Source organism: Amblyraja radiata, chromosome 33, assembly GCF_010909765.2.
Source record: "Amblyraja radiata isolate CabotCenter1 chromosome 33, sAmbRad1.1.pri, whole genome shotgun sequence".
NCBI lineage: Eukaryota > Metazoa > Chordata > Chondrichthyes > Rajiformes > Rajidae > Amblyraja > Amblyraja radiata.
In genome coordinates this window covers 15,536,660-15,562,995 of record NC_045988.1, presented here as the reverse complement: position 1 = coordinate 15,562,995, position 26,336 = coordinate 15,536,660, and the positions used below count along the sequence as shown (strand labels likewise).

At 40.8% G+C, this 26,336-nt stretch overlaps 1 protein-coding gene across 1 annotated transcript; it reads right to left on the bottom strand.

Moving 5' to 3' along the window:
- Positions 1–1,025: 1,025 nt before the first annotated feature.
- LOC116991176 (cystathionine beta-synthase-like) lies at positions 1,026–24,937 on the bottom strand. The gene is made up of 15 exons (XM_033049546.1): positions 24,910–24,937; positions 22,668–22,771; positions 21,653–21,787; positions 21,135–21,214; positions 20,050–20,184; positions 19,367–19,436; positions 15,600–15,691; positions 13,622–13,747; positions 12,689–12,773; positions 11,030–11,135; positions 9,136–9,204; positions 7,963–8,097; positions 6,289–6,397; positions 4,187–4,271; positions 1,026–2,375 (listed from the first exon to the last, which is right to left on the bottom strand). Coding segments are annotated over exons 1-15 (1,419 nt in total). The 5' UTR covers positions 24,912–24,937; the 3' UTR covers positions 1,026–2,289.
- Between the last annotated feature and the right edge of the window lie 1,399 nt (positions 24,938–26,336).

Here is a 26,336-nt window from a genome sequence, read left to right as displayed (position 1 = left end):
CATGCAGGTGTTTCTTGAATTGTCGTTATGTCCAATACGGTATATGTGGTGATGTGCATCAGATCCCTTCAGCATACACTTGGGAGTTTTCTTCTGTTTGACTTGTAATGCAGCCCATGTGGGCATCTCAAACACTACCCAAACTCCTTCACTTGTTTGTCAGAGCACTTCATGTAAACAAAAGCATGTTGTGGATCTTGTTGGTCATATCCATCCTTTCTGTAGCTTTACAGGCTCCGGTTTCATCTTGGTAAGTTCTTTCCATAATTAATGTTGTTTCTCAAGTTTTCTTTATTTCCAACTAGAATACAGCACAGCAAAGTATACAATCATTCACTTTAGGAGAAGGAATAAAGGCATAGACTATTTTCTAAATGGGGAGAGGATTGAGAAATCGAAGGTACTAAGGGATTTGGGAGTGCTGGTGCAGGATCCCCAAAAGATTAATTTGCAAGTTGAATCAGTAGTAAAGAAAACAAAAATGATGTTAGCATTCATTTAAAGAGGACAGGAATATGAAAGAATGGAAATAATGGTGAGGCTTTGTAAGGTGCTGGTCAGACCACATTTTCAATTTTGTGAGCAGTTTCGAATCCCATATCTGAGGAGGGATTTGCTGGTGTTGAAGAGGGCCCAGAAGTGGTTTATGTGAATGATCCTGGGGATGATTGAGTTAATATACAAAGACTGTTTGATGGCTATGGGCCTGTACTCACTGGCGTTTAGAAGAAAGAGGAGGATTTCAATGAAACCTACTGGATAATGAAGTGGACATGGAAAGGATGTTTCCAGTAATGGGAGAGTCTAGGACTAGAGAACGCAGCCTTGGAACAAAAGGATGTACCATTAGAAAGGAGATGAGGAGGGGGTGGAAGATTGCAACCTTCACGTGGCCTGCCCTGTTTCAACGAATGCAATCAACCCGGCGTGCACAATCAAATAAGATCAAATACAACAAGTTGTCCTACAACTTTAGGCTGTGCACGCCATACGCAAGAAGAAGAAGAAGGAGATGAGGCGGAATTAATTTAGTCAGAGGATGATTAATTCATTGGCACTGATGGCTGAGGAGGCCAAGTCATTGGGTATTTTCAAACCAGGGGTTGTTGATGAATAAGAACATCAAAGATTACGGGGAGAAAGAGAATGGGATTGAGAGGGAGAGATATATCAGCCATGATGGAATGGCAGAGCAGACTCAATGGGATGAATGGCCTAATTCTGCTCCTATGTCTTGTGATAGATAGCACACTGAGATCAAAGTGCCACACTTCACGTGACAATCTCTCAAGAATATTTGAGAAATGAAAGTACAGTCGTGTCATTGAAGTTTAAGATTTTGATCCCAGCATCTGGAGAAATTTGTCTCCTAACTTGACTGAGTTTTATGGATGAATCTTGTACCTACAGCTTTTGTCTAGATTCTATGGAAGTTGTGTCTGCCTGCAAGAATATTTCTAACCTGTCACCTTTCAGCAACCAGGAATAATTGCTAGGACTGTTGTAGTCAATGATTGAAACTTCACTGATGATCAAATAGAATGATACAAGACGCAAGTTATATATTAGTTGTGACTATCCAACGTAGTATGTTGCATTGTAAACATTTAACTTGTTTTTTATTAATCTACTATTGGCCATTTGTGAAATTGAAAGACAATTCTTTCTATTAGAGATTCACACTATGGAAATTGATGCTTATCTCAAAACCAGGCAGATGTGTCACATTAAAGGTGTTGGTTAGTGAAAGTGGTCACCTTGCTAACCTCATAATCATCAGCACATCCTCACTGTGAGCCAACAAGTCAACCTGTTAACCTCATTCTTTTTTTCAATAATATCTATAGAAAATAAGAAGAGAAATAACAAGAAAGCTATTAACTCAGGCCTTGTCGATAAAATTAAGGAATGGAATCGTTAGTGTAGGGGGCATCTCCTGGATTTTGTAGAGCTTGTCACGTCTCAGGAGAACATGTGTTACCACAATTTTAGGTACTGCTATGTACATATTAATACAATTGCAGGTTCTGAAGCAGCTAACTTCACTTGCATCAGGGGAAGAGGAAAGCACAGGAGTCTGTGTGACTTTAATTGATGGGGGAGGGACGGTCGCTGAGTTTAGCACTTGCAGCACACTCCATAGTCTTGGCATATGTTCACACAATGCCCTGCCCTGACCTGCCCACATCAACCCAGCCCAGCCCAGATATCATCAACTCCAAACAAACTATATTAACAATGCTTTGTTGTTTTGTGTCTTTAGCCTGTGCTTTGCTTTTCTTCCGCCGATTAGGCTGTGATTTGGGTTATCACATCCATAAACGTGACAACGCTGTGCACCTCTTCTCTCCTTCCACATTCATCGCTGGCTTTATCTAAAACAAAAACCACAAAAGAGGAGATGTTAGAATGAAGAAGAAGAATGCCATTTTATTGTCACTATACACATGTACAATGAGATTAAAAGCAGCTCGTACTCAGTGCAGACATGCAACTAGTTCAAAAAACAAAAAACAAAACAAAAGGGGGGGGGGGGGGGGGGGGGAGATAAGATGCACAGTTCTGCGGCGCTATATACATATCTATAAAAAGACAATGGGTGAATAGAGTGAATAAATAGGATTCCTATATACAGTATGGGTTATTGCACATATTAAAAATTACAGTTACAGTACAAATTACAGTAGGTGGATAGATGGAAGTCCGGGGGTTAGGCTGTGAAGTCAGTGCATGTGTGAGTTCAGAGAGGTTATGTCTTTTGGAAAGCAACTGTTCTTGAGTCTATTTGTCCTTGTTCTGATGCACCTATAGCGCCTCCCTGAGGGCAGCAGGTCGAACAGGCCAAACGCAGGATGGGAGCTGTCCTTGATGATGTTCTTCGCCCTGTTGAGGCAGCGGGAGGTGTAAATGTCCTTCAGGGAGGGGAGAGGGCAGCCAATGATCTTCTGTGCTGCCCTAACTACCCTCTGAAGCCTCTCCCTGTCTGCCATGGTGCAGCTGCCGTACCATGCTGTAATGCAGTATGTCAGCAGGCTCTCAATGGACGAGCGGTAGAAGGTCAGCAGCAGGTTGGAGTCCAGGTTGTGCTTCCTGAGGACCCTCAGGAAGTGCAGCCGCTGCTGAGCCTTCTTGATGACCGCTGTGATGTTGTCTGTCCAGGAGATGTCAGCGGAGATGAGGACGCCGAGAAACCGGAAGGTGTAGACCCTCTCCACACACTCGCCGTTGATGTATAGGGGGGCTAAGTCGGTGCTGTGCCTCCTGAAGTCGACAATGAGCTCTTTTGTTTTCTTGGTGTTCAGAGCCAAGTTGTTTTCTGAGCACCAGGCTGTCAACTTCAGGACTTCCTCTCTGTAGGCTGCCTCGTCTCCCCTTGAGATGAGTCCGACTACTGGCTTAGGAGATGTCTCCAGGAGACTAGTGACGATGTCGGTAGCGATGAACCAAAGATCACTCAACAATGATAGATGCAAAAAGCTGGAGTAACTCAGCGTGTCAGACAGTGTCTTTGGAGAAAAGGAATAGGTGACGTTTCCGGTCGAGACCCTTCTTCAGACTGAAAGTCAAGGCTCAGAATGAAGAAGGGTCTCGACCTGAAACGCCACCTATTCCCTTTCTCCAGACATGCACCAGTTTGAAGAAGGGTCTCTAACTGAAGCATCACCCATTCCTACTCTGCAGAGATGCTGTCTGACACACTGTTACTCCAGCTTTGTGTCTATCTTCGGTTTAAGCCAGCATCTGCAGTTCCTTCCGACATGATTACTCAACAATGATAATTGTCAGAGAGGAAAATAAATAATAAGAGAGAGTGGTAGTGAGGATGAGGCAGCAAGATTCTGAGGAGGACAAGGATGAATGACAGTAGGAAGAACAAGTGAAAGAGAAAGAGAAGGATGGAGACAGGAGATATGTGGGAATGCAGTGAGAGAAACAGAATTGTGAGCAATGCATCTATTAATCACTCTGCCGTTTCAAACGTGTTTGCTCCAACCCATTATCACAACCCAGCAGGTTGGTGAATTTTTAAACAATGGACAATTACCATCATGAAAAATGGCCACCTGGATGGCACAGATATACCAAAAACAAATGGCCTGAATTCCGTAAACTTCAGGCCTTCAGTTATGTAATGTCCCCTGCACTTCAATTCGCAAAGAAAACAATGAAACCAAGCTTGACTTACCGTGAATTTGTTTGTGAATGATTAACACAAAGTGATTCAGTGCCAGAGCCTGGGTGATTTTTCCAAGGGTGTCATTTAAACTCACCTATTGAGGGAATAGAAAAGTTGATAAAGTGACTGTATATTGATATTTAACATATCTTGTTTGGACCACATTATCAAAATTAAAATGAGGACCACAGGATAGAATTTTTGGTGTAACTTTGTCGGAGCCAAAACATGGCGAGATTTGTGTACTGCCGAAGTGAGGTCTGCAACATGATTTCCACTAGATTGAATGCAAAACAAAGCATCTCACTGTACGTAGTGTCACTGAATTCCCAACCCCTGTTTATAAACTCCACCTGGTGGTATAACAACAGAAATGATTTAACAACGCAAACATGGTACTGATGCAGACTGTTGTGTTAAAGTATGAAACAGGAAGGTGTTGCATTCGCAACACAATGTGAAACGACATTCAAGAAATTGCTTAGCCCTCTAAAGTAAATTTGACTTTGTGTAGAATTATTTCAAAAATGCAAATCTGTAATCCACTGTAATCACTATAAGGCCAAAAATAATGAAGACATTTTATGCTAAAGTTTCACTCAATTAATCTTTTTAATCCTGCTTTCCTTTCAATTAAGATATTTAATTTACTTCTACCTTGAGTTCTTTAATATATTAGGTTTTACATCCTAATTTCCTTTGCTAAATGCTATCAATGATAGGTAAATTATTACTCAAAAATATTTGATGATACCGACCGAACCATACAGATACAAATGGGAAAATGAAATAGGTCATCCTATCACGAAAGATATGTGGGACGAAAGTTTACAACAAATACATCAATGTTCATTAAATGCCAGACACACTTTAATACAATTCAAGGTCTTACATAGACTACACTTCTCTAAAATAAAACTAAATAGAATCTTCCCACAAATCTCTCCTATTTGTGATAAATGTCTACATTTAGAGGCTAATTTAACACATACGTTTGCAAACTGTATAAAACTTAAACATTTCTGGACTGATATTTTTGAAATAACTTCAGAAGTTATTAATACAAAACTGGACCCAGACATAAAATTAATAATACTTGGAATATCAGAACAAAGCTTAACACTCACAACAAACCAAAGAAATTTCCTCAATTACAGTATAATAACCGGAAAAAAATTAATATTAAAATTTTGGAAAGGCCCTACAACCCCCACAATTAAAATGTGGATTACGGAAATGTCGGAGACCCTATACTTAGAAAGAATTAGACTTGTCTTAATGGACAAACAAGATCTTTTCCATAAAATTTGGGCTCCATTCATTAACTATCTGAAGGGATAGATTGGCACAGCACGAGGACCCAGCTGAAACTTGAACTCAGGAATAGATGAAAAACTATACTTTATAACCTACGAACCTATCTCCATTGATGTATTACAGGTAACCCATTCCACCTCCCTTGTTTTTCTGCTGTGTTTTTTTTTGCTTTCTTTTTTATTTGTAACTTTCTACCCTTTCTTTTTTCCTCTTTCTATAAAAAATAAAAACACTAGAAGTAGAAGTAATTGATAATGGAAAATTTTAATAATGTATGACTGATGTATATGAAAAGTTTTTTTACTATAATATGTAACTACATTTTATAATATGTCTACTTCTAATAAATAAATAAATAAATAAATTAAAAAAAAAATATTTGATGATTATTTTAAAAGGTCTATAGATTCTTAAATATATATATATATATATATAAGTTCATTGTGAGGCAGCATAGTGGCACGGCAGCAAAGATGCTGCCTTACTGCCCCAGAGACTCGGTTTGATCCTGACTACAGGTGCTGTCTATACGGGATTCGTACGTTCTCGTTGTGACCGTTTGGGTTTTCTCCTGGTGTTCTGGTTTCTTCCTACACTCCAAAGACGTACAGGTGTGTAGGTTAATTGGCTTCGGCAAAATTGTAAATTTTTACACACTAGTGTGTAGGATAGTGCTAGTGTATGGGGTGATCGCTGGGCGGCACGGACTCGGGGGGCCGAGTGGCCTGTTTCCGCGCTGTACCTCTAAAGTCTAAAGTCAAGCTTACAGAATGCACAAGAGGAAATGGTCTTACCTTACTGAAGCGGTTGTAAATAGTTTTCATAACAGGGTCAGTGAGCTGCAGCTTCCCATCGAGAATTAAAGACTCCATGTTCCCTAATGTGACTATACCTTGTATCATGCTGCATATAAATCAGATAGAATATTTATTCTCTTACATATCAAAATATCATGGTAGTCTGTTTACCAGCTTGTGCTCCAGCAATTATCCATTGGCACTTCAGATTTATTTAAAGGGGTAAAGGAGGTTTCAAATTGTGTCTAACGCGCTTTGTGGGTGGAAGTAGAAGCTTAAAGCTGCCAAAACATCAAGTCATCAAATTAAGTCCATTGAAACTTCTTGCACTTTCACCCATTGGGTATGTGTCATAGAATCATTTGATCATGACTGGATGGAGGAATTTTTACTTGCTCCCACTCCGGGCCTTACACCCCAGTTGCAACACAGTCAGTTTTGTGAAGCACATAAGCTCTGTGTTTGGGAATGGTTGGTTCTATTTATGGATCCCAAAGGTTCATATGCTCAAGATAGACACAAAGTGCTGGAGTAACTCAGCGGGTCAGACAGCATCTCTAGAGAAAAGGAATTGGTGACGTTTCGGGTCGAGACTCTTCTTCAGACCCAAATGCTTCATGGTTGTCCTTTCACCAGCCTTTTTGTCCACTGCCATCATTCTCACTCTGTGCCATGTTTTCTACACTTGTACAACGAGAAAATCTGGAAATCGTACGTTGCCCTCCTATGCCTTATAAAATACATATGGGGAAATAATACTGTCACCATCTTTCCAATCTAAAAAGTAACATTTTAATAGGTCTGAAATGTAAAAACGGGCGATGCTGGGAATCAGAAATATAAACAGAAAATGTTGGAAACACTGAACACGTCAGGCAGCATCTATGGAAAGAGAAACGGTTTACATTTCATCTCCAGGATCCTTCATTAGAACTACACCTCTTTTTGCTGATGCTGCCTGACATTCAAGTATTTCCAGCAACTCATTTTTTTCATTTCGATTGCACAGGTCTTTTCCTTCTTCCAATAAGTTCTTAGCCTGTCTTCCTTCTCAGCCCATTTTATTTTACAGGTTTCTATATTGTTGACTGATATTATATCTTGGATATCATTAAACACCTTAAGAAAACTACACTACCCTCATCAACCCTATCTATTAGCTTAAGAACAACAGCCTGGCTGCTCAACACCCGGCTTGAGATCTAACTATTCCTTTGGTTTATGTTTCATTCGCAGGAAGAAGAGCTTAAGAAGAAATCCAGTCAGTGTTGTCAAATGAAATTTGTTTCAACCAAATTTATGCTGGTTCTCCTGTTCCACTTCTGACCTCTAAATAATTATCACATATTTTCCTTAAGGTTTTCCCTCCATAGATCTTTCCTGGCCCATTGAGTTCCTCCAATTGTGTGATTTTTGCTGGAAAATATATTGTTGCCCACATGCTACAAAGAAGATGAACAATTTTATCAGGTCTCCAGTTTTAAACAGCTTGGACCAATGAAAGGTAATAGGAAAAATAGTGCTTTGTTTTAGACATGAAGGTGATGGTACATACGTATGACTAATAAACAACCATGTTATGTGGCCAGAAGCCAAAATATTAATGTTCAATGTTTTAGAGATGCTGTTGCTGCTTTCACCAAATCAACATTTGAAACCAAATATACGTACCCACAGGAGTCAACGACTACTGCATTGGCTGCGCTCTTCAGTTTAAGCGTCTGGATAACATCCTCGCAGGAAACAGTGGAAGCAACAGTCTGAACTGTGGGAAGCTTAAGCTGATTTATTGGTGTATCCCACCAACTACAAAGGATAAAATAAATGAATCAATAATCAAAACATTAGATGAAGTTCTTCCTGATACCTTGAGCTTGCTATTTTAGTGATTGCTATGGTGCATGGTAACATTTTTCATTGTGGTCATACGAATCTTCATTGCCTTTCTAGGAACCAAATATGACCCTATTCCCTATGTCTAGCCTCCATTATTACTCTTAACATTCGGATTTTCACACCAGTAGAATTGACTTCCAGAAACCCAAGGTATATATCCCATAGCCATCTCTTGCTTTCCAGACTCATTATTTTATTAATTTCTGCACCTTTTAACACGTTGGTGTAACATTCGAAGGAGTATTGCATACAAACAAAAAAAAAGATTGATCTTCCCTGCAGCCCATGGCACCATTCAATAATCTGATGACTGACATGATCTTGTCCTCAGCTCCAGTTTCCTCTAGGTTCTCTATAACCCTTGATACCCTTATAGGCCAATGTTCTGCTTAACTTGTTCTTGAATGTCACGGATTGAATTTCCACACTCAAGGATAGATCCAAACTTTCTTGATCTGAGATTCCTTCTCATCACTTTTGTATATTTTGTATTAAGACAGTACAGTGGTGCAGCGGTAGAGTTGCTACCCAACGCTGTGAGAGACCCGGGTTCAATCCTGACCAAGGGTGCTGTCTGTATGAATTTTGTAAGTTCTCCCTGTGACCACGTGGGTTTTCTCCGGGATCTCCGGTTTCCTCCCACACTCCAAAGACGTGCAGGCTTGTAGGTTAATGGTCACAGTAAAATTGTAAATTGTCCTTAGTGTACAAGGATTGATTTGGTGGGCGAAAGGGCCTGTTTCCACACTGTATTTCTAAAGTCCATAACAAGAGAGTATAAATTCAGAATAAGCATCCTTTTGTACCTCAGTACACGTGATAATAATAAACTAAACCAAACTAGTTCTAGATATCCCGCACAAGAGCAGACATCTGACATACAACTATCACCTTCATTACACAGAATCCTGTTATTAATTAAGATCTCAGAAAACTTTGAAGCCATACCTTTTTTGGTTATTCTCCAGATATGGAAATCCTTTCTTTTCCATCCAATTGTCACTAAGAAATTTTGACCTATATCAGAGTACATCAAAGATGAAACAAATGCTCAGCTTAAATACAAAACTTTAAACATTCAGATATATTAAATCCTGAATCCTTATGTTAGGTCACATATAAACTGTAATCTAAAATCTACATGAAAATAAGGCTGACTTTAAATGTTAATAGTTTTGTCAACCTTTGCAAATGTTCCATTATTCAACACTGGGTAAGTGTTTGATGTTAATGTTGAAACACTAGTGCATCACCCACTCGCTCTATCCACTAACGCGGAGTAATGTATGAGCGCACTTTCATTGGTCGACTTACTGGTAGATATTGCTCTGCTCCAAATGGAGCTTTGGGCAACATGATATCAGCAAGCCTGCACTGTCAAAATGGCTGAAAGGAACTAGCTGGCTAAGCCGTGCCCTGAGGCTTTACTGGCTGTCAAAGCTGAGGCCTCTGAGTGTTTCTGAATGTTCATGACATGGAGAGCATTGGAAACAATAAACTTCCTTTAAACTTATGAGATTGCACTAAAGGTTGAATGACTAGAAATTGGATTGTACCTGATTTGTGTGATAAAACAGTAAGAGTTTAGCAATCATAATTAAATGAGCCAAAAAAGTACTGCAACTAACTTAAATCCAGTCACAAAGAAGCACTAAAATTGGGATTGCTAGATTTTCAGCAGGACCTCACCAACTTCATTGATCTCACAATATTATGTATTACCTTGTATTACATGGGAATTAGAGAAGGGCTACAGCCCTTAAAGGCACTCCTACAACACTCCTTGGCTTTTAGGAGTGAGAAGAGGAAGGAAGACAGCTCCCACATTCAATCAAAAGGGACATGCAAGTCCTGGTGAATAATATACATGTGCATCGGGGGGGGGGGGGGGGGGGGGGATGGGGGGAGAGGAGACCCGGCAAATTCACCAGAAGACAAGCCGTGCAGTAGGTGGCAACAATCACCGTCTACCAAGAGGGGCAATCCCTGCGCCATGCAGCAATGCGGAGAGAATGTCACGGTGAACGACAGACCAGTGTCTACACCTGCGGAGCGAGGACCCCACAGATCTATGTGAGGTTCTGGCTTATTTAAGGAAGGTGCCACATCAGGAAACAGATAGAGAGATTTTTCAAATAGTCGGCTGCTTAAATCAGTGGAGCAAGGCTACCTTTATTGATGAATGCAGGTGGACCTGAGCTCATGGAATGTCAGGGAACCTTGTGTCATCTATGTTTCTTCAGCATGAGTATCCAATGATAGGAATGGGGCTGGATGACGGGGTGGAGTGAAATGAATGAAGATGGGAGAAATGGAAGTACACCAAGTACACTGGGATGGGGGGCTGGAAACACATTACGTTGGAGAATTCCATGTTCATACCATTGGGTTGTAAGCTACCAATAAGAGGTGCTGGTCCTCCATTTTGCATGTGGCCACGCTATGGTAATGGAAGTGGACAAGGACAGAAAAGTTGGTTTGAACATGGAAGTGGAGTTAAAAAGGCTAACAACCGAGAGATCCAACAGACCTTGGTGGACAGATGTCAGTTTGTTCTTCGCATTATATTCCACGCCAGTGAGGAAGAAGAGCCACTAATTCAATGCGAGGTTTGTCCCTCGACACATGCAGGTACTGAACGTCCTGGTATTTTAAACACAGCGCCTTGGAACTACTGGCATTATCCAGGAAGTCCTGGCCCATTACTTTGCTCCAAAATCTCTCGGCAGATCTAGCATCAGTGGAACTCTATACTGAGCCCTTCAGGAACTAGAGTGTTTGAGTAAAGATCACGTTCTTTACAACTGGTCAATGTAAGGAATAAATCATTTTAAAGACTTGCATGTAATTCCGGATGGTGTCTGGGAGTATCACAACACAGCGTTGGCCTTCTTTCAATTCTTTTGCTACTGCAATACCTGCACACATGGCACTGCCAGAACTTCCACCTGCACAACAAGAAAGATGGAAACTAAGGGTTACTCACGGTCTTGCGTCAATCATACATTGACTTCAATTTGCACTAAGGTAAAATAATGACATATTCTTCAGTTCACTCCAGCAAAGGGCTGCTCTAGATCCTAGATTTTAATGCAAGGCTGCAATTAAGCAATTAGTATTTCATGTTGTCAGGAGCCGATTGGGGGATAAAGTTCAAAGAAGCGTGATGGGCAAGGGTGATTGGCCAACACTGAGACTGTGTGCTGAGAGGAATGGGTCCTGTTGGAAGACTGGTAAACTACTAAAATTCAAATCAGGACTTCCTCATTTGAATAGTCAAACGGCAACATAGACGTTAGATATAGAGCGTGGAAACAGGCCCTTCAGCCCACGGAGTCCGCGCTGGACAGGGATCACCCTGTACACTAGCGCTATCCTGCAAACGAAGGACATTTTACAATTTTACCAAAGCCAATTAACCTACAAACCTGCACGTCTTTGGCATGTGGAAGGAAACCGGAGAACCCAGAGGAAACCCATGTCACAAGGAGAACGTGCAAGCACCATACAGGCAGCACCCGTAGTCAGGATCAAACCCAGTTCTCTGGCACGGTAAGACAGCAACTCTACAGCAGCGCCACGACTTAAATGGTTCACCTAAAGTGCCAAAGGTGCAGTCTGACGTGCTGGAAGTTTCAAGCACTTTTTTATCCATGATTTTCTGCATTTAACCAAATTTCTTCACAATAGGTTTCTTCATTTTGCTCGCAACAAATGTTAATTTAGCTGATCCATTTTTCCTTGTTTTCCACATCCTCCTTACGTAAATAATTGTTTCATTTGCTAAATACAAATCTGCTGAGATTAAAATCTCAATAATATGGAGATTAAAATCTCAGCAGATTTGTATTTAGCCAATGTAACAATTATTTAAGTAAGGAGGATGTGGAAAACAAGGAAAAATGGATCTTTAATAAATGTGTTGTCTCTGCAACCATCTCTTTTAGTGTTTGAGAAACAATCTCTCAACAACAGATCAGACTTTGTTCCAGTTTTAATGCCCTGACTCTCTCCAATACATGGACCAGAAATTTGTCCCATCTTAATGCCCTATCTCCAATACATGGTGATGTAAATTGCATTAACCTTGTTCAGTCTCAGAAACTATGTTTCCTCCCTCTTGTTGCTACATTTATTGTATCTTCTGCATTTGTTTAATGGTTCAGCTACACTCTTATGTTCATATTATTTCTCCCATCACTGTATCAATGGCATACACTCTTACACTTGATAAATAACATAAATATCACCAGTAACTATCAAAGAACCATTTGGGACAAAATTGTTACATATCCACCTTCCCAATTCTACTTACGACTGGTATCAGAGCATTATTATTAGACATGTTACACCCATTGTTAATGTCAATGCGTATTAAATATTTTTCAAATCAATATTGTCAGCACTGCTACTCTGGAAAGGTACCGTTTGAAAGGTGACATTGAGATAATACAATATAAGAATAATTAGGTCATCTATACACTATTTAAACATTGTTTACCACAAAACAATCCTTCTTTCCTGATTAGCTTCCGAGCCATTGCAAAAGCTTCCTCATCATTAGTCTTTATCCATTTGTCAATCACCTGAAAAATAATATTTTTTATGAAATTGTGCAGGATAATTTTGCTTTGAGCCTTTAAGCTAAATATTATAATGTTCTTAACTTTTATAATCTAATCAGAGAAATGTTCAAGGAAGTTTTACTAAAAAGCAAATATAGGCTATCATTCACTGTATCTTTAAATGTTATGATGTACTCGTGCAGCTAATTGGGTTGACACTTTCACTTAATAGCACTGTGTTCCAATAGACACACCAGTTATTTTCTTACATATTCTGCATTTGTCACAAAGCAGAAGCAGATATTGCTCAACTGCTCACTTTTCCTGACCTTGAATTATGAAATTATTATTGCCAGTTGGAAGGAGCAAACTCACTGTACTGGGAACCCTTTCCAAAAATATTTCATACCAGAAGATAGGCACAAAATGCTGGAGTAACTCAGCGTGTCAGGCAGCATCTCCGGAGTAAAAGAATAGGTGACTTTTCGGGTATCGACCTGAAATGTTGGTCTGAAGAAGGATTCCAACCTGAAATGTCACCTATTCATTTCCTCCAGAGGTGCTGCCATATACTCCAGCATTTTGTGTCTATCTTCGGTATAAACTAGCATCCATCCTACTAATATTTCATACGTCAGCTTTAATAGATTGAGACTTGAGACCAGCTACATCAAAGTGAAAGGATTCAACCCATGTAGAATGCTTCATCGCCAACTTATACAAAACAGGAACAGTTTTGAGTTGAATTGAGCCTAAAATACAGTGTAAAGGGTTCAAATGGAACCAACCTAAATGTCACTTTATCTTGAAACTATTGGACTATTGAAAAGTTATAGTGATAATCACAAAACTGAAATGAAAATTCATACTTTTCTGTCCAGTACTGCAGGTGTAAAATTATGACCAATCCCTTCCACTTCAAATGAAGTCACACTCGTTTTGTTAAGTTCTTTCGGTTCAGCCACATTTGAACCTTCGGGGTCAACAGCAATGATCTAATAATGATGATAAGAAAAAATGTCACATTTTCCAAATGTATTTTCATGACTTTTTGAATCTGTCTATTTAAAATAAAATGAGATTATAGCAGGTTGCCAGTAAAGAACTAGCTTCCTCCACTCTTACTAGAAAATTGGAATAACGATCTCTCAGATAACCCCGAGTTTTATTGTACTTTATTTATGACAATTTCACCGCATATTTTATACCAATATTTCTTTGCAAATGTTTTTGAAGTGTTTTTTTTTTTTAAGTTCAGAGCAATTCTGGAAACCAGAGGTCTGACAGTGAATGTGATCTATGGAAATATTCTCACTTCATTGTCCTATCAGCTAAGCAACAGGTTGCTCAAGTCAAGAGGTCAAGTCCAGCATGAGCCTCCTCTCTCCCTACTTCAGTTAGCCCAGTCAGTGCATCATTAATATTGGGCGGCAAGATGGCACAATGCTGCCTTACAGCACTTGCAGTGATTATGGGCGCTGTCTGTTTGGAGTTTGAACGTTCTCCCCGTGACTTGCGTGGGATTTCTCCGAGGTCTTTGGTTTCATCCCACACTCCAAAGATGTACAGGCATGTACAGGCTTGGTATAAGTGTAAATTGTTCCTAGTGTGTGTGCGATAGTGTTAATGTGCAGAGATCACTAGTTGGTGCGTACTCGGTGGGCCTAAGAGCCTGTTACCACACTGTATCTCCAAACTAAAATAAACTAAATGTTTAAATGTTTTTGTGGCATTTAATCTCCACAACCTCTCTTGGATTCCAAGATCTGCATTGTCCATATTTTACAGAGAGGAATGTTGCCTTGATTTTCTATTGTGACATCCTTAGATTTATGGATCTTAGTTATGGTGTTCCTCCAAATAGAAACATTCTCTCTACTTTTACTCAAAGCCCTTAATTTCATGGATCACCTTTAGCTCACCCTCAACAATCTATTTTCTAGAGAATAGCACACCAGGTGACAATGAGGAAAATATATTGTATGAGTTACTGCAGCATTTTGCATCTATCTTTAGTATAAACCAGCATCTGTAGTTCATTTTAATTACAAAATACATTGTAAATCAATTTGGCTCCTGCAATAGTGCCTGTCCTCTCTAAAGCCCCGGTCCCACTTTCTGAGTTACTCACGAATTCTCTCGAGTTTTCCCCTTGCTTCAAACTCAGAGAATGTCCGTAGCGAGTCCGTAGGAGGCCGTAGATATTTTGTAGCGGCTCGTAATGCCAGCCATAGGTACTCGGGGCATCCGGTAAGTTGGGATGTTTTTTCAGCATGTTGAAAAATGTCCACAAGTAAAAAAAATAGCCCCGAGTACCTACGGCTGGCTATTACCATAATTCTCTGAGTTTGAATCAAGGGGAAAACTCGGGAGAATTTGTGAGTAACTCGGGAAAGTGGGACAGGGGCTTTACTGTAATATGGACATTTCTCGATCAGTGGTATATTTCTGATAGAGCACCAGGGACAAGCTCTCCTCTGATCATATGTTTCGTTGTATATACAGCAGCTCACAACTTTCCTAATCACAGTTACTTATGTTTCACAAATTCTAGTCCGATGTTATTCAAGATGAACTAAAAGTAATAAAAATTGCTTGATTGTTTTAACCTGATTGAACGTTTGGTTGAAGTAATGGAGAAGCTTGATGAAAGGAATGTGCTTGATGTTTTCTCCACAGCATTTTAGAAAGCATTTAACAAAGTGCCACCTAACATATTAGTTAATAGATTTGAAGTCTACTGGAAGTATTTTTTTTTTTCCATGGATTTCTTTCACCTTGAAGGATAATGGTCTACAATGAGAAGACATTAATCATTTGTTGTCTGGTTTCCACCTCATGACATACCTGGCAGGTGGGACATTTCTCCTTGAATTTCCGTGCAATGCCAGTGATGGTACCACCTGTTCCAGAACCTGCTACCAAAGCATCAACGTGACCTAAGGGAATAAAATAATGTCTTTCAGTGTTGCAATCTCTCAGATGCTGGATTATTAAGAATTGATTCAATGATTTTGTTGGAACTGCTCCATCGATGATTATCCCGATGATCTGGAGAATTGGGCCAAGAGCTGGCAGATAGAATTTAACTCGGTCAAGTATGATAACCTAAACCAGGCCAGGACTGACACGGTAAATGGTGACACGATATTACATCCTGAAGCCGCGGTCTCCGGTAGGAAAGTGCCGATTCGGGACCTCCAAGTTGTGTGTGTTGAACCAGAGTGTGTTGAACCGTCCCGACGTAGGAGCTTCAAGCATCCCGACGAGAGGACCTGTACATCTGGCCGTCCATAGCGGTGTATACGGAGGGTTTATGGCCCCGACCACGGGTGAACAACGAGGAGATCTGGCTGAACTTTGTTGCCTTCCACCACAGTGAAGAATGCTGTGGTGGATGTTTGTGTTAAATACTATTGTGTATTGTGTGTTCTTTTTTTAAGTGTATCACAGCTGGCAAATTCATTTCACTGCACCTTCGGGTGCATGTGATGAATAACATTGACTTTGACTTTGGTAGGGTGCTGGAGAATGTTGTAGAGCATAGAGACACGAGGGTACAGGTATATTGTTTCCTGAAAGTGGTGACATAGGTTGACAGGGTGGTGAAGAAAGCATTTGTCATACTTGTCTTCATCGGTCATTGCATTAATACTTAGCTGGAATGTTATGGTGAAAACACACTTGCAGTATTGTGTGCAGTTCTGGTCATCCAGCTATTGAAAGGATGTCATTAGGATGGAAAGGGTGCAGAAGAGATTCACGGGGATGTAACTGAGACCTTGAATCAAGGAATAGCTGGACCTTTATCTCTGGTGCAAAAGGAGGTTGAGGGGTGACCTTAACTTGGTATATAAAATCATGAGGGGCATGGACAAAGTGAAAAGTCACAGTCATTTCCCCACATTAGGGGAATCTAAAATTAGAAAGCCTAGATATAAAGTGAGAGGGGAAAGATTTAAAAGGAATCTAAGGGGCAATTTTTTGTACGTGGAGTTTTGTGAGTATATGGAATGAGGTTTAAGAGGAAGCTGGAAAGATTGGTTCAATTCTGATGTTAAAAAAGACATTTGGACAGATACATGAATAGCAACTGTTTAGCGGGAAAAAGGGTCAAATGCAAGCAGATGAGACTAGCTCAGATAGATATCTTGGTCAACATGGGCAGGTTGGGATGAAAGGCCTGTTTTAATTCCCATCTCTTGAAACATAGGGCTGGCTTACCTGACTAAATATTTGCAGCATTATTAACAAAATTAAACCTCCATGAGATGTTTTAGAACTGTATGATTGATGTCAACATCATAGGTAAGCTGTGGCTCTTAGAAGATTTATTTTTGTCCATGGTAACTGTGCTACCATCATCGATTTAACCATATGAAACATCGCAGGGAAATAATGTAAAGGGTAAGAATGGACTAAGGGCATGGCCTCTGTAAGTTGTTCTCTGAAAGTAATTAAAGAAACAATAATTAAAGCAGAGAGTACAAGGGGCTGTAGTGTAGGGGTGGAAATAAGATACCGATGGTGAATTGATGGGATGGAAGACAATCTAGAACCAGAGGAACAATCCATGGGGGCTGAGCCACAGGACTATGGAATGTTTGGATGCATCAAGGCTATAGCAGCAAGTAAATAGATGAGAATCTGAATCCAGAAGCAAAGGTCTGGGCCAAGATTAGATAACATATGTTCAGAGATTGATTTTACCCTGAACCCTGCACAGAGAACACAGAAACAGCAGAGCCTCAATTAAGAGTGAATTCCTCAGACAGATAATGAATGCTCGTTGGTGCATAGGTTACAGAGTCACTTCCTACCCAAATTACTGCTCCGAGTCTGTCACAGAATATAACCATGAAATCTCTGCTGCACCAAATGCTTCAGAATTTCCAGGTGTAGATGTCTTTCTCCTTACTGAGGCAATGGAACGGGTGCTTTTGTTAGCTGATACTTTCCAAACACGTCCAATTCCTCCACCATCACAATATCAAATTGTCCTTCGGAGAAATAAGGTGTCTTTCCTGCCGCTCCTGTTACGTCACTGAAATCAACCCGACTACTGAACTGAACTCACTACTTGAACCAAACCTGGTTGAATTAGGTCGGTATTTTTCTATGTTACTCTTGAAATTGTGTATCTATGGGAATTGTGGTTGTATGAATGCCCCTGCTCTCAGTCCCAGAAGAAACTAATGTGGGTTGGTTGTAATAATAATAATAATAAATTTTATTTATGGGCGCCTTTCAAGAGTCTCAAGGACACCTTACAAAAATTGAGCAGGTAGAGGAAAAACATGTAAGGGGAATGAAATAAATAGTAGAGACATGACTAGTACACAAAGTAAAGACAGAATTCAATACAAAACACAGTATGAGGCAATTAATGCACAGATGAAAAGGGACGGGGACGTGGGGCTAAGGATAGGCAGAGGTGAAGAGATGGGTCTTGAGGCGGGACTGGAAGATGGTGAGGGACACGGAATTGCGGATCAGTTGGGGGAGGGAGTTCCAGAGCCTGGGAGCTGCCCTGGAGAAGGCTCTGTCCCCAAAACTGCGGAGGTTGGACTTGTGGATGGAGAGGAGACCGGCTGATGTGGATCTGAGGGACCGTGAGGGTTGGTAGGGGGAGAGGAGGTCAGTGAGATATGGGGGGGCCAGATGGTGGAGGGCTTTGTAGGTGAGGACCAGGATTTTGTAGGTGATCCGTGGGAGATGGGAAGCCAGTGAAGTTGTTTGAGGACTGGAGTGATGTGATGCCAGGATTTGGTGTGGGTGATGAGTCGGGCGGCTGCGTTCTGGACCAGTTGGAGTCGGTTGATGTAGTTGGAGCTGATGCCAAGGAGAAGTGAGTTGCAATAGTCCAGTCGGGAGGAGATGAAGGCATGGATGAGTCTTTCAGCAGCGGGAGGTGTGAGAGAGGGTCTGAGTTTGGCGATGTTGCGGAGATGAAAGAAGGAGGTTTTAATGACATGGCGGATGGGAGGCTCAAGGGAGAGGGTGGAATCAAAGATCACGCCAAGGTTGCGGGCCTGGGGAGATGGGGAGACAGTGGTGCCGTCGATGGTGAGAGTGGGGTTATTCATTTTGCTGAGTGTGGCTTTGGAGCCTATGAGGAGGAATTCTGTCTTATCGCTGTTGAGTTTGAGGAAATTATGTTGCATCCAGGTTTTTATAGCCGACAAACAGGAGTTGATATGGGAGAGGGGGGGGTTGTGGGGGGATTTGGTGCCAAGGTAAATCTGGGTGTCATCAGCGTAACAGTGGAAGTCCAGATTGAAGTGGCGGAGTATCTGACCAAGGGGGAGGATGTTGATGATGAAGAGGAGGGGGCCGAGTACGGAGCCTTGGGGAACGCCTTGAGTGACTGCGGCTGTAGCAGAGGTGTGGTTGTGGAGAGAGATGAAGTGGGATCTGTTGGAAAGGTAGGAACGGAGCCAGCTGAGTGCAGAGCCTTCAATGCCAAGGTCTTTGAGTCTGATGAGCAGGATGTACAATGGCCTTTAACTGCACATTTCCAGTCACATTACCAGTACCTTGCTCTGTATTCTATTTGCATTCTTAGCTCAGTCATGGATATCCTCTGCAAAAATATTCTTAACCATTGCACATACCATCACATTGATCCAGAATTTCCTCTGCCGTTGTGTCATAATGTGCAAGTGGATTGCCTTGGTTTTGATACTGAGGACAAAAGAAAGTTTACATGAAGTTGTCCGTATATTTAACAGCAACACGTTGTCAAGCATCACAGTTTTACTGGGAAACATTGGCGAATGTCTTAAAATGAGAATTAGAGCTCTCGGAAACGTGTTTTCTCTGGAACATGGGAGGCTGAGGGGAAACCTGATAAACGTTTATAAAATTATGAGAGGCATAGGCAGTCGGAATCTTTATCCCCAGGGTGGAAATATCAAAGACTAGAGGGTATAGCTTTAAAGTAAGAGGGACAACATTTCAAGGAGATATGAGGACAGATTTTTTTTTCATTACACAAAGTGGTGAGTGCCTGGGCGGTGGTGGATGCAGATACGATAGTGGCATTTAAGAGAGGCACATGGATATACAAGGATTGGAATCACGTTGAGGCAGAGGCGATTAGTTGAACTTTTTGGTGCGGACATTATGGGCCAAAGGGCCTGCTCCTGTGCTGTACTTTGTATGTTCTGTGAAAATGCCACTGTACTTTGTTTGAAATTAAGTCATCTGCCCCCGGGGTTCAGTTTAAAATATATCTTACAATATGTTGATGTAATGTGTAGGATGTCTGTAGTTATACTGAGAGATGAGTGTTCACCTGATCAAACACATGAGAGTTTGGAATCTCTTTCTTCAATCTCCAGGCCATTTCAATATGTGAGTCAGGGCCAGTATCGTTTGCTGTATCTGGTGTTCTCACAATTTCCACCCCCAATGATTTCAACATATCAACCTGCATAAAATGAAAACACTTGAGTAAATAGGGTGGGAGATTGCCTTCACGTGGTCCACCCTGTTTCGACTGATGCAATCAATCCGACGTGCACAAACAAGATCAAATAGAACAAGTTGACCTACAACTTTAGGCTGTGTACACCATACGCAAGAAGAAGACTTGAGTAAATGGAGCTAAAGAAATGAAGGTTCAAGAATTTAGGATGAGAGTGGATCTTATTGAAACAGATAAGATTATTAAGGGTTTGGACACACTAGAGGCAGGAAACGTTCCCGATGTTGGGGGAGTCCAGAACCAGGGGCCACAGTTTAACAATAAGGGATAGGCCATTTAGAATGGAGATTAGGAAATCTTTTTCACATTAGAAAGTTGTGAATCTGTGGAATTCTCTGCTTCAGAGACGGTGGAGGCTGATTCCCTGGATGCTTTCAAGAGAGAGTTAGATAGAGCTCATAAAGATAGGATAAAAGTCAAGGGACATGGAGAGAAGGCAGGAACGGGTACTGATTGTGAATGATCAGCCATAATCACAGTGAATGGCAGTGCTGGCTCAAAGGGCCAAATGGCCTGCAGCTGCACCTATTGTCTATTGTATAAAAGCCAGATGTTTGAAGAGGCACAGCTTTTTCTATAAAAGCTTGCTGGTGTAGCAAGACACACTAATGGACAGGAAATTACACGCCATTTAAATTTTAATGCTGATGGAATATCCTTTTTGGGTGTTCTAGCTATAGTCTCACTGATGCTTTGTGCAGTCGAAGCAAGACTCACTCCTTTTCTCCAGAGACACTGCCTGACCTGCTGTGTTACTCCAGCATTTTGTGACTATCTATAGTTTGACATATGCTTTAACATTGATTCACAACCACAAGAGTTGCTGCCTCAAATAAATTGAAGCTTAGTATAAAAATGAACCTTTTTTTTTAATTTCTCCCCGGTACCTTTACCTTTTCTAAGCTCATCATTTCTGGCATGACAATAATGCAGCGATATCCTTTCACCGCAGCTACTAACCCCAGTCCAAGTCCTGTGGATAAATGAAAATATTTAAAGCATGTGACAGTGACATGTCCTAAAACCCTCCATCCAACCCCATGACCTCTTTTAATCTCACTACATTTTTCTGGAACGTTAGGTATGGGTTTGACCTTTTGACTCCTCACCATGATTTTCCCTGGTTGACTATGGAAGCGTAAATAAAGGTATGTGTTTCCTAAAGTGGGAGTCATTTAATTCGAGACTTACAGTTCTACAGATTTACAGCAAGATTGCACTTTAACTCCTGGTGAACTAACATTGACTTGAAAATTGACAAAGATCTAATCAGCTAAACGTGACGTTTCTTGCAACAGAACTGGCTGCTATCCATGGTGGAGAAGGAGCAAAAGAAAATGATTCTTCAGAATAAAACCTTGAAAATGGGCCAGAAAATGGGCCAGAAGCTCACTGTAAGATGACTCTGTACCTGTGTTACCCGAGGTCGGTTCAATGATGACAACACCTGGTTTCAGAATGCCTTCCTGTTCGGCGTCTTCGATCATCCGTAAAGCAATGCGATCCTTAATGCTCCCAGCAGCGTTGAAGAACTCACACTTCGCCACTAGAACAGTTATTAGCACAACTATGTGACTGCATCAACAGGAAAGGTTTAATAGGTTGTAAGTCAAATGCAAGCACATGGGACTAGCACAGGAAAACACCTTGGTCACCGTGGAAATTGGGTTGTGTCTTGATAAGCACAGGGGGCAAGTTGTATCAAACATGAAGGAATGAATGAATACTTTATTGTCACATGTGACTAGTCACAGTGATATTCTTTGCTTGCATACCCAATGTGTGCAATAGTCGCCACATAAAGAGCACTTAAAGAGATGAAAAGACAAAAAGATAGATATTGACAAATATTTAAAGAATGAAATTGTAATTCAAAATAAATATTTATTTTCTTAAGAAACTCCCACAAGAAAAGTAGTTCAACCATGAATGAGAAAGGGATTTAGCTATGAAATTGAATGAAAATATTTATAATATTCCAAAAATGGCCGAACCAGTCTGAGTGTTAAAATTAATTTAAAATTCACACGAAGAATTTAAGAAATTGTCATGAGAATAAGTTCAAAAGAGGCATTGAACAAAGGTAAAATCTTCTGCATGTCTCCACAATGAAAGATCGGGAAAATGTAAGGATAGATAAAGGAAATGAAGAACGGAGAATAAAGAAAATAAAGAGATATAGGCAAAGTAGTTGAAGTAGAGACAATGTAAATATAAGCTAATAAATGTTGTGCATCCAATGGCCAACATCATAGAAAGTTTGCAGTGGTATACACAGAGAAGGTGCATGCATACTGGAATGGAGTGCTTACACCATTCATTGCCAAGGATAATATGTAGCAACTCCAAGGTGATACTAAACATCACAGTCTATAACATGGAAGAGTCTACATTCATTCATGAGAGATAGTGACAACGTTACTTACATAGTTCACATTTAATTCCATACTCTTTTGCAATATTATTGATTCGAATGAGGGGAGTTTTACCAATTTGACCAAGGACATTTGGCAAAATCTTGGGTGAATTCCTGCTGTAAAGAAGATCAATGATATACAGTTTAGCTCAGTGCTGTAATGCACAATAAAAACTCTACTGAAATATATATTTCAACAGTGAGATTTGTGATTTGATCTGTAGACTGTGATGAATTAATTAAACTCACATAGACCATCTAGAGATGACAACACAGCTGGCTGCACTGTTGTCTTGCAGCATCATAAACTAGGTTCAAACCTAACTGTAGGCGTTGCCTGTGTGGAGTGTGCAGGATTTCCCTATGACCACTCACAGAGCTCCGGTTTCCTCCCACACCCTCGAGATATGCAGGATTGGTGGTTAGCCATGATCATTTCAAGCAATGTAGAATTTCATTGGCTAGTCCTCCAATGGGTTAATTAGCCAAGGCTAACTGTCCCTTGCCCCTGGTGCGTAAGTGAGTGGTAGAATCTATGGTGCGTTTAATAGAATGTAGGGAGAACTAAATGAGATTAAGTGTAGGAAGGAACTGCATTTGCTGGTTTAAACCGGATAGATACAAAACGCTGGATTAACTCAGCGGGTCAGGCAGCATCACTGGAGAAAAGGAATAGGTGATGCTTCGGGTCAAGAACCTTCTTCAGACATGACGATTCTGAACGATCCGAAACATCACCTATTCCTTTTCTCCAGAAAGGCTGTCTGACCTGCTGAGTTACTCCAGCTTTCTGTGCCTAAATGAGATTGATGTCAATTTAACATAAATGGGTAGTTGATAGTTGGTGCAGTGGACTTCTGTCCTGGATGCTCTTGGAATCTCAGAATATCCAAAGTGTTAACTCTGCTTCTCGTTCCATTGATGCTGCCCGACCAGCATTTTCTCTTTATTTCTCAATCTGTAGTTTTTTTATCTTCATTTTCATCCTGCCAGCAATCACTACATACCTTCATTTAGACACGTTTCTTTGGGTGATTTATCAATCCTGTTTGTAAAATTGCAAGCCTTCAAAGCACATGACAAACTTTTTTGTTGGTTTCATTGTCTCGAGTCAAACATTCTACAACAGTAAATTGGGAGTTCTTCCAAAGTCCAGGCTAATACCTTTCCCTCGACAATGTCAAGAAAAGCTAGCATCTAGTCATTTCATTGAGCCATTTGGATTGGAATCATTGCTCTTTTACTAAATTACTCTTTAGTTCATCTCTGTGGGGGGAAATGCACTGGGATAAGTTTTGATCTGCTATTCATAAATTCATAGATTCTAGGAGCAGAATTAGGCCATTCAGCCCACCAAGACTACACCATCATTCAATCACAGCTGATCTAACGTTCCCTCTCAATCCCATTTTCGGGGTGGAAGATTGCAACCTTCATGTTGTCCGCCCTGTTTCACCGAATGCAATCAACCCGGCATGCACAATCAAATAAGATCAAACAGAACAGGTTGTCCCACAACTTTAGGCTGTACACAAGTGAGCATTTTGTACTGCCATTGTTTGTGTTTAATAACTTGTCGTCCACATCTCCATTGCAGGAATCTCCATTCCTTTATCTCTACTGGGTGAAAGTCCTGAACCTACTGACATAACACCTTCCACCTGGACAGCAGCAGTTTCAGAAAGTTCTTCTCTGTCACATTCTCAAATTGCTAGGTGATTTGGAATAAATATTAACTGTGACAGAAATATCTGCATGGATAAATATAGAAAACATTACTTTTGGGGGTTTCTACAAATCAGAGCAGCTCTGTCCTTGTATGGAATATTCCTACAAAATATTCAGCAGAGTTTTATGTTTAGTGCCTGCCAGACAATCTGATGATATTCCAGTCTAGCAAGCCATTCTGTATCTAGGAGTGTTAGTAAGGATTCCGCTTGTTGAAGCAGCTGTAGATAATCGGTTATCTTCCAGAGAGTTGGTGAATAAAAGGATAAACATGGATTGTTAATCCAGTGTCCTTCACAAATAAAAATCTTGATACTTTACTCCAGGGTAATCTAAATGCTGTTGGATCATGTCACTCTTTATCAAGACCACTAGCTGTTAGATTTAGATGAATGCAATCTACCAAAACATCAGTAAGAAGCCCTTCATAAGCTTCCCCAGAAACTACAAAGCAATGTTTGGATTTATGTAATTTTAAGTATTGTTCTTCTGATACTATGGCCTTCATTGTATGTGTTACTCACATCAGATCTTTGCTGTGTAGACATTTAGATGGTGATACATAGATACATAGAAAATAGGTGCAGGAGTAGGCCATTCGGCCCTTCGAGCCTGCACCGCCATTCAATATGATCATGGCTGATCATCCAACTCAGTATCCCGTACCTGCCTTCTCTCCATACCCCGATCCCTTTAGCCACAATGGCCACATCTAACTCCCTCTTAAATATAACCAATGAACTGGCCTCAACTACCCTCTGTGGCAGAGAGTTCCAGAGATTCACCATTCTGTGTGAAAAAGTTTCTTCTCATCTCGGTCCTAAAGGATTTCCCCCTTATCCTTAAGCTGTGACCCCTTGTCCTGGACTTCCCCAACATCGGGAACAATCTTCCTGCATCTAGCCTGTCCAACCCCATAAGAATTTTGTACGTTTCTATAAGATTCCCTCTCAATCCCCTAAATTCTAGCGAGTATAAGCCAAGTCTATCCAGTCTTTCTTCATATGAAAGTCCTGACATCCCAGGAATCAGTCTGGTGAACCTTCTCTGCACTCCCTCTATGGCTATAATGTCCTTCCTCAGATTTGGGGACCAAAACTGTACGCAATACTCCAGGTGTGGTCTCACCAAGACCCTGCACAACTGCAGTAGAACCTCCCTGCTCCTATACTCAAATCCTTTGCTATGAAAGCTAACATACCATTCGCTTTCTTCACTGCCTGATGTTCCCAGACTCCCAATGCACTGGGATGGGTGGTTTGGCTTTCCCTTTGCCTCCAGCTCTTCCATCACTTCAGATGTTGCTTGTCTGTAGAGATAAGAATAAATCAAATAGGATTGTAATTTTATTCTTATGCTTCCAAATTGAATGAATGATACATTCAGCGTCCATGATGGGCTGAGCTCCATCAGGTTCTCAGTTCAATTGACTGCATTCACCTCTTTAGCCAGTAATATCTAGGCATAGGTAATTATAACATAACAGGGGAAAAATAAACAAAGTGCTGGAGGAACTCAATGGGTCAGGCAGCCTCAGTGGAGGGAAATTAAGTTTCAGGTCCGGACCCTTCTTCAGACTTGAAAGGTGGCATTTCGCATTGGGGTCCTTCTTCAGATTCTAGCAGCTTATGCTTTTTTGCTCAAGATTCCAGCATCTGCAGTCTCATGCGTCTCCATAACATAATGAACTTGAGTTCCCTGGTTTAAGAGGGGATCCTTCTTATGGGTCCATGCTCCTTACCCTACGATCCCTACTTGAATGTGATGGACGGTAAGGTCCGCAGTCTAGACTACTGGACACAGGACATAAAGGGGATGGGCACTGTGTGAGCCTCTCAAACACTTCATCGGTGAATTGTTCATTGTAACAGAAGGTATTCAATTGATCCAAAAAGAGCAAGATGTGTACCACTTGAATTATATTCTGAACAGTATATTTTTGAAATATATT

Coding starts and splice junctions, on each gene's coding strand:
- LOC116991176 (XM_033049546.1), bottom strand. Junction 19,437..20,049: donor ACTCTCATGTGTTTGATCAG/GTGAACACTCAT, acceptor TTTTGTCCTCAG/TATCAAAACCAAGGCAATCC. Junction 6,398..7,962: donor GTAGTCGTTGACTCCTGTGG/GTACGTATATTT, acceptor ATTTATATGCAG/CATGATACAAGGTATAGTCA.